The 9,430-nt window shown below is 42.3% G+C and overlaps 1 protein-coding gene across 1 annotated transcript; it reads left to right on the top strand.

Moving 5' to 3' along the window:
• Positions 1-1,219: 1,219 nt before the first annotated feature.
• Positions 1,220-8,971, top strand: LOC134459616 (uncharacterized). The gene is made up of 4 exons (XM_063211962.1): positions 1,220-1,298; positions 3,029-3,301; positions 4,178-4,429; positions 8,904-8,971. The coding sequence occupies exons 1-4, from the start codon at positions 1,232-1,234 to the stop codon at positions 8,969-8,971; spliced, it is 660 nt and encodes a 219-aa protein (XP_063068032.1). The 5' UTR covers positions 1,220-1,231.
• The last annotated feature ends 459 nt before the right edge of the window (positions 8,972-9,430 follow it).

Below are 9,430 nucleotides of genomic sequence, written 5' to 3'. Positions count from 1 at the left end.
CTGTTGCTATTATTACAAACTGCCAGTAGGGGGCAGTAGCAAATCACTTTAATGTAAAGTTAATCAGCACAGACAGAGAAACATTTCCTCTTCTTTCAAGACATTCGCCTACCACAACACACACACACACACACACACACACACACACACACACACACACACACACACACACACACACACACACACACACACACACACACACACACACACACACACACACACACACACACACACACACACACACACACACACACACACACATTCCTTAATATCTTTGTGGGGTGCTCCCATTGATTATTACCCGTAATAATAGCTAAACTGTGCCCAAAACAAAACAATCCCTAACCCTAACCTTTTAGGGAGGAAATGTTTTAACACTTTTACTTTTGCCAGTAGCAAGAACAACTAACCAAGCAAAAGGGGTCAAAACATGTGGGGCCCAGAATTTGGGCCCCACATGGAGCAAGGCCCCCACCTTGTTGGTGTGCAATAGCAAATGGCCTCACAATTACTTTTTGGGATGTGTGCGCACCTGACCCTTTTTTGACATGAACACATAAGTACAAACATGCACACATGACATCACATTACATATTACATTACATTACATTGCATTTGGCAGACACTTTATAACCAGAGCAAAGAGGACATAATCATGGCCAACATCGCTGGCAGATGCAAAGTGCAAAGAAGGGTTAGGTTTTTTTTAAAAGATGTTTGAGTACACACACACACACACACACACACACACACACACACACACACACACACACACACACACACACACACACACACACACACACACACACACACACACACACACACACACACACACACACACACACACACACACACACACATCAGGTCAGTTAGGTTTGCAATATGCACACTATTGCACAATCATGAAGTCACACACAGGAAACTATGGCTCTGAAAGGAACTGAAAGCAGAATACTCCCATCAAGACAGACACACACAAACACACACAGACACACACGCACGCACACACACACACACACACACACACACACACACACACACACACACACACACACACACACACACACACACACACACACACACACACACACACACACACACGCACGCACGCACGCACGCGCACGCACGCACGCACGCACGCACGCACGCACGCACGCACGCACGCACACACACACACACACACACACACACATCCTCTCTTCATGAAGAGATACGGTATAGAGTGTTGAAGATGGACGACGCGCAGGCAGTTTATCTGCTGTTGTGCCTCTGTTCTCTTGGAGTCCAGGCTGCTGCAGGTTGGTAAATGAATACATACATGTATAATGTGTATACACTGTAAAATATATCACACGTGTAGGCCTACCTGCTAGCTCAGAATTCCAAGTTAATTTAAATCCTTACCGTAAGTTGTGTGAAGCTTTGAATTGCAGCTTTGTGTTCAAAGAACACACACAACTTCCCACAGCATACAATTAAGATTTGAATTAACTTGAAATTCTGAGGGAGCAGGTAAACTTGTGTTTTCAAGTTAAACCATGCTGTTGCCATTGGTGTGTATAGCAGAATTAATTAACTAGATAAGTTATCATGACTTATCACTGATATAATTTTTATGGCATATAAATGATTGTCAGTTGCAGGTTGGTAAATTATATGTCTGCCATTATCTTCTGTTATCAGATAATATGTAGGCTACTTCAAGATTTTCTGTCAGGCAAATGTTATCTCCCAGCTAGTAGTGGTGTCAACAATGATCGATTTGGCGATCCGAATCTATGCGGGGCATGGATGATCCAGAATCGATCCGGCAAGTTCCAGAATCGATCCGGCAATTTTTTTAAGTTTCAATTACTTCCATGGATATTTCGGGAGCAAATGAATGTTAAATTAAATAAAAGCACTTCAAAACATTGCAAGACTGATACAGACTGATACAGAAAACAGCCAAAAAAGTATCTGACTACTTGTATTGCCTCATCATGACTGATTAAACATTTGCTTTGCTTTCAGTAGAAATGTAATGCATTGCAATGCATTGTAGAATTGGATTGGATCGGATCGGATCACATAATTGGATCGAATCGAATCGCTACTTCCCGAATCGTGATCGAATCGGATCGTGAGGGCAGTGCCAATCCACACCACTATAGCATAGTGTATATCAGTGTTTCTCAACAGGGGTGCCGCGGGCCCCCCTCAGGGGTGCCGCGAAAATGTGGCTGTTAAATTATGTGGTATAATACATATTTGTCTAAATGATTAGTTAATGTGAAGTCAGTGGAATCTTTCATCTGCCATTTACGCTCAATACAGTAGGCTAAATATAGGTCGCCCCAGTCAGCTGCAACTTCGAACGTAGGTCGTGTTACGTCTCCAAATGTGTTACTTTTCTAAGCTTGTGTGGTATCGGATGCGATGCCATGTTACGGCTTGTTGGTTTGGGGTGCCTTGACATTTTTAATGAATTGAAAGGGTGCCTAGCCTGAAAAAAGGTTGAGAAACACTGGTGTATATCATTGAATCCTATGGGTCCACTAGCAGCTGTAGCTGGACCCAAAAGCTTCAAGGATAATTGCAAGCTTGTAGTAGCTAGCAGCATCACACATAGAGTATGGCTGAAGGGACAATGAGTGCATTTGGTCCCAGAGAACTCTCTTAGTGTTGATTTAACCCAGTTTTTACTGCATATTGTGATGGGGGAAGAGGACAATACAGAAATACAGAAAGTATTTAACAAAGACGTTTCATCTTCATTTTTGAAAAAGTACATTTACATACTCCACTTATGATAACTGAACTTGGAAAAACAGCCTTTTCATCAAGCCACTTCATGAAGTTCTCCCATCCATACATCCTGTCATATCATCATTAACTGACCAATTTCTTTCCTTTTTGCTGTCTGCCTTTTCGTTGTCTGTGTGTACACAGTTTTAAACCACTTCCTGGATAAAGAAAGGTGAAATAGAAATAAAAATAATATTTATTTTAAATCATTTAAATTGACTCCTTATTGTTTCCTGTGTAGGTGAGTGCATGAGGGCACTTGAAGGAGGCTCCTTTGCCATCCGGTTGAACTCCACAAGACAGCAAGGAGATGTTCTCACCTGGAAACTCAACCTGAGCATTCCAGTGTACCAGAGAAGGAAAGAGCATGTGACTGGTGACGGGAGTGTAAATGACGATGGCGATCTCCTGCTGGGAAACCTCACCAGCTCCATGTCTGGCACTTACAGAGCTGAACACCACGGCCGAGACGGCAGGCTCATCAAAGCCATTACTAAGGAACTGTGTGTGGTCGGTAAGTAGCACACACACATGCATGCACGCACGCACGCATGCACGCACAGACACAGACACAGACACAGACACAGACATACACACACACACACACACACACACACACACACACACACACACACACACACACACACACACACACACACACACACACACACACACACACACACACACACACACACACGCGCACACACAACACACCATCCACTAGATACCACCCAGCAGGCAGTGGTTCTACCATTTATGGGGCCCTAGACAACTAGGCAAAGTATAGATGTGGGGACCTTATGAATACATTTTGCTGGTATTTAACTGTTGGGGGCCCCTACAGACAGGAGATTGTGGTGGGGCCCTAGGCAACTAGCGTGTCTGTTGGTAAAGCCAGTTCTTTGCATTACGTAAGTAGCAAAATGCAGAGGTGTCAAAAGTAAAAGTACTTTTGTGGTGTAATTACAACACTAGAATATGGCATTACATATAATAGATGTAACAACATTTACTCCATTATACTCAATGAGATAGATAGACTGCGTTGTTACTGAAAAACACTGAAAACCAATGATACAGTAAGTAGTATGTAGACCTCCTTGCTGAAAACCTTAAGACAAGTACACGGGTCTAGTGGTTACTCAGATAAGTCACTTGTGTTGGAAGGAAACTGTTTCTTTTTAACTTGTATTTTAATTTTTGACACCTCTGGCAAAATGGCTGTGGCACAACTACATCATTACATTGCTATGACAATGCAGACAGTCTTAAGACAACTGATTAAGACTTCATTAGAGGTCATTACTTTGATTCCCTATTCTGTTCTGATCTGTGTGCTCCGGTCAAGGTTCCATTCCAGTAATTCTGTTCTGATCTGTGTGTTCCACAGCCAAGGTTCCGGTTCCAACGCTGTCTGTGGCGTGTTCCTCATCCGGTGCAGGAACCCTCCACTGTGTTCCTGGCGGAACCAAAGGGTTCTCCTCCATCACCTGGTTCCACAACAACGTAGAGATGAAGGAGAAGGTTAACCCTTTACACCTTACAGAGCTCAGAGAAAACGGCCGCTACAGATGCAGACTGACCAATGATCTGCTTATGGAAGACAAGAGGGACAGCGATGACGTCACTATGTCATGCTCAGGTAGGAAGCAATAGCAATGACGTCATGGCATGTCCAAGTAAACTCATAAAAATAAGACCTTGGAAGAACTTTAAAAATTAAGGTAAGGATTTTAAGTATTCCCAACAAAGCATTCTTTTGCCAATTTCAACTCAATTTTTAGTAGGCTTAACCTAATTACAGTGGGCTTCACAAAGCTTAGACATGTTGAACAAACTTAATTTCCTAAGTACCAACTTTATTTTTTAAGTATGCTACAATTGATATCAGTTGCAAGAGTTAAGTATTAACACCAGATGCTTGTTGAATCATTTATAGCCTTACTCTAACAGTTTTAAACTACAGATTAGTGTTCACACCAACACTAACATGTTGGCATTTTAACGCCATGAAATTGTTGGTTCTTAATTGAAAGCCCCATTCCCCACCACGACCGAGACAATTGTGGCATGGAACCACATCGTCACACTGCTCTCTTAAGCTGATAGTCAGAACTATCCTTAACTGGTGAGAGCACTGTGTGCAGTACTGTGACCATTTGATATTTGCAGTTTCCTTCATGATACTACTATATTTGCAAGTGTGTATAGAAATGACTGGGGGACCATAGTTAAACAAAGCTGGGATTTCCTAATCAAATAAGCAACACAGCAAACAGGATACCTGCCACAATACCCACTAGCAACCAAATAGCTAGCTAGCCAACCAAAAGAGTCAGTTGTTAGTTAGTCAGCCAAACAGCCGGCCAACAGTCAGTCGGCGGTCAGCCAGCCAGCCAACTAACAAGTCAGTCAGTCAGTAGTGCAGCCGACCAACCAACAAACAAACCAGTCCGTTAGTCAGTCAGTCAGTCAGTCAGTCAGCTCACTAACCAACAAACAAACCTGTCAGTAAGTCAGTCGGCTGTCAGCGAACTAGCACTGTGCTGTGCCATTTAGGCAAGCAACTCAATCATTGTGACAGTCTGAGTTTATATACTGGCAGGGACGTGCACAATCTCAAAGGGCAGTTGCTCTAACCTGAAGAAAGGGCAACACCCCCCCCAAAAAAACAACAACAAAAAAACAAAAACAAACAAAAAACCCATCAACAATGAGCGGCCTTCAGAATTTTTAGGAAACTGCACCATGGGTATTATTATTTTTAGTAGTAGTAGTAGAAGTAGTATATTATTGTCATAATTATTCATATTATTTTATTGTATAGTATCTTGAATATGCGTACCATATGATATAACATGCTAGTTTTTAAACATGTAGGCCTACCTATTAATCATATCAGAGATGATCACCTGCCCTAAATGTCTCCTGATCCACATTTCCTCATGTGTGGTATGTGGCTGCCCCTGAATTAAATGAAATTATGAGAAAAAGCCTTGATTAAACCTGTATCAGTCACAGAGATGATCAGTCTTATGCCTACCTGCCCTATGTGCAGAGGTCTGTGGCTCTGAGTCATCCTCATCTTAAATGAAATGAAATGATGAGTAAATTAATAGGCTAAATATGAGGATGCTTAATCAATTAACCCACTGTCATCTTTATAATCCTTGTAGCAGCTTAAAGTACACTTTAAGTTATAATAAATAGAAATAGTTTAAAAATGGTTAAAAAGATCATTTAATTTGAATTTGAAATTTCATTAATAGGCATATTCCATGATTAAAATGATGAATATTATATAGGAAAGCTAAAACAATAAGAATTCACAGGTTTAGGTCATTTGTTGGGTCTTTTGTAGCCTATATTAAAAATGTGTACTGTCGCTTTAAGAATTGACGAGCCGGCTTTCATTTCAGATCGCAAAGAACCGTGGCGTGTGGGAGCGACCAGTTCTTATCTGTTGCTCTGAAGCTCCGAGCTTCTCGCAGACTTTATAACCTTTTATTTTCATTACAGATATTTTATTTAGTTCATGCACATTTTGTAGGCCTATGTCTTGAGAAGAACAGTAAACGTCAGTTATCATGTGGAGTGGATTTATTTCAATTACATGGACATTGACAGTGGAAACAGTAGGCCTATCTTTGGGTCGGAGAATATATCAGCGTAAGAAAAAGCACTTTCCTAGCGGTCTCACCAAGATCAAACCTCTACAATCCTGAAAAAGAGTCTCTGCCTCACCTGCACCTGTTCATTTTTTTGCAGCCAACTCTGCAGAGATGTGCTTCCTTTAGCTAAGTTCTCTCTTGCTTGATAAAACGACATGTCATCTGCATGTTTCTTAGTTGGGTTAGCCTTCCACAAAACAACCTGAGCCATGTAAAACGTTGACTGCAAGCTAGCTGGCTGTCGTTTTCCCCCAATATCTGAACGTGGCACACCGGCTGTCAGATTATTTAGGATCACTAAACGTCCTAAACTCGAGATCGGCTTTAAGAGACATTAATTGTGATCATGTAGTTTAATACTGTGTAGTCTGCTATGTTTCCAGCTCACCTCAGGCCGTCAGGGCAGTCGCTCTACTCCCACGACATCTTCGACATATTTTGCGTCTCTGCCCTGGTCGCATGCATGCTTGCTCCCCCCTCCCTCCCATGTAGAGCTGCGCGTGCCCCCGCAACGCGCATGCTGCCCCTCCCTTTGTCTCGAGGTGCAGGTGAATCTAAATTTGAAAACTTAATTTAGGAAGCTTCAATCAAAAATACGAATTGCAAAGCAAATCAGTTGAAACATGAAATCTTAGCCTATTTTTCCGAGGCATATCTACAGCTGGCTGTCGGGTTTTTTTGCTACCTAAACGTGGCACTGGCTGGCTGTCAGATGTATGATAACTAAAACTCAACATTGTATTGGAGAGGTTGATTGTGAGCATATTTTGTACCCTAATATGTAGACTGTGTGTAGGGCTCTAGCCGACACCCAGGCATCTTCAAAATCTGTCGTGTCTCTTATAGGCTCTCAAGCGCCTGTCGCGTGCCTAATTGACAGATTTATTGGGCACTACCATTGTTCCTGGTTGATGGTAGGCAATGTCAATCATGTCATGCAGCATTTTTGACTTTCAAATGTGCAATGGCACTTTACAAGATAGCCTAATTTTGTTTCCTAGGTGGCAATATTCTGATTTAAAATTGGATGCTGGTGTTTGGGCGTGCATATCTAAGACAAAAGCAGTAGCAGGTGCCAACACTTCACATGAGGCAAACACAAACACACACACACACACACACACACACACACACACACACACACACACACACACACACACACACACACACACACACACACACACACACACACACACACACACACACACACACACACACACACACACACACACACACACACTGCTGCTGGTGTACTTGATAGACCTATTTTAATATTTATTTTTCTTCAAATGCTACTATTACTATGTCAGAACGCTATAAAGGACTTTTAGAAAAAGCACAACAAAATACGTCCTCTTAATGTATTTTCTCTATAAGTCTTCTGTTGTCCAGTCTTGCACTTTAAATGTCTGTATGAGCACTGTCTATGTCCATACTGTCTTATGTCCATGTATGAGTACTGTCTATGTCTATACTGTCTATGTCCTTACCTAGATTAGTCTATGTCTGAATGGGAAAGCAAGAAATGTAATTTCAAATTCTTTGTATGACCAGTGCATGTAAAGAAATTGACAATAAAACCAACTTGACTTGACTTGACTTGATGAGGCGACTTCTGAAACGGTTTGGAGAAAATGGCAGAATCATCATCATCACTAGAGTTTTGAACATGTTCAGCAAAATATCCCGGATGTAGAACCCAACACTGATTGGTGTTCACGTGATAGAACTCTGGAAATTAACAACAGCACCAGGCCTGCGTGAACTCCAATAGTGTCGTGAATGAAATGTTTCACACTAGATAGTGTTCATTTGCTTGAACTCTAGAAATCTGACACTGGGGAATTTGCTGTGCAGAGATGGAACCAACGTCTTTGTGATGAATCATTTGACGTCACGTTGCTCCCGCGTGATCCACCGTTGCCAGAAACTCAAGATTTTTACTTTGACGTTCAAGGTCTTAAGTCCTGGCGACTTGATTCACATTGTTGTTGGGAGGACACAACTATATTTGTTTGAATTATATGGTTTGTTAAGTAAGGCTAGACTTGTCTCTAAATGTAACAAGTTAACCATCCCTGACTCCTTAAATTAAATGATAAACTAAATAACTTACGTAATTAGAGAAAGTGCAAGATTTGTGTTACAAATGGTGCACATTTTAGGTTTTGTGAACTAACCACACATGTTTTTTGTAAGCAGTAACAGTAATGACATTCTTATAAGACATTGGGTTTCCAATATTGACTGAGGGGCCGGATATCGCTAGCCTTACGCGCCATCCTACATACCTCCGCCAAAGGATTGTCTGAAATGAAATCGTAGTGTTATGGGATGGTCAGGACCAGGCTAGGATATCACATGCAATTGGCAGTTGAGCTGTGTTGGTGGGAGGGGTGATCATCAGACATGTCATCTCTGTGTCCCCTCTTGTCTTGTTATCAGCCTCTAGTGTATCTCCATGGCTGAGAGCTGTGCTAACACATGTCATCTCTGTGTCCCCTGTGTGTTAGCCTCTAGTGTGTCTGCGTGGCTGAGGGCTGTGTTGGCGTGCGCGGTGATCCTCATCGTGGTGCTCTGCCTGGCCCTGGCCCTCGTCAGCTACAAATACTGCCCACACAGGAGCAGGACACCAAGTGAGTAAAGGAGAGAGAGAGAGAGAGAGAGAGAGAGAGAGAGAGAGAGAGAGAGAGAGAGAGAGAGAGAGAGAGAGAGAGAGAGAGAGAGAGAGTTTGTGTGTGTGAGAGAGAGAGAGAGAGAGAGAGAGAGAGAGTTTGTGTGTGTGTGTGTGTGTGTGTGTGTGTGTGTGTGAGAGAGAGAGAGAGAGAGAGAGAGAGAGAGAGTTTGTGTGTGTGTGTGTGTGAGAGAGAGAGAGATACACTGTGTGTGTGTGTGTGTGTGTGTGTGTGTGTGTGTGTGTGTGTGTGTGTGTGTGTGTGTGTGTGTGTGTGTGTGTGTGTGTGTGTGTGTGT

Source organism: Engraulis encrasicolus, chromosome 12 (assembly GCF_034702125.1).
Source record: "Engraulis encrasicolus isolate BLACKSEA-1 chromosome 12, IST_EnEncr_1.0, whole genome shotgun sequence".
Lineage (NCBI taxonomy): Eukaryota > Metazoa > Chordata > Actinopteri > Clupeiformes > Engraulidae > Engraulis > Engraulis encrasicolus.
This window is presented reverse-complemented; position numbering and strand designations above follow the sequence as displayed.

What these genes read in the sequence shown, in the direction of transcription:
- LOC134459616 (XM_063211962.1), top strand. Translation starts at nt 1,232, where the DNA reads ATGGACGACGCGCAGGCAGTTTATCTGCTGTTGTGCCTCTGTTCTCTT. An exon ending in TAAGGAACTGTGTGTGGTCG is followed by an intron (nt 3,302 to 4,177) that starts GTAAGTAGCACA and finishes TGTGTTCCACAG; the next exon opens with CCAAGGTTCCGGTTCCAACG. An exon ending in CGTCACTATGTCATGCTCAG is followed by an intron (nt 4,430 to 8,903) that starts GTAGGAAGCAAT and finishes TCTTGTTATCAG; the next exon opens with CCTCTAGTGTATCTCCATGG.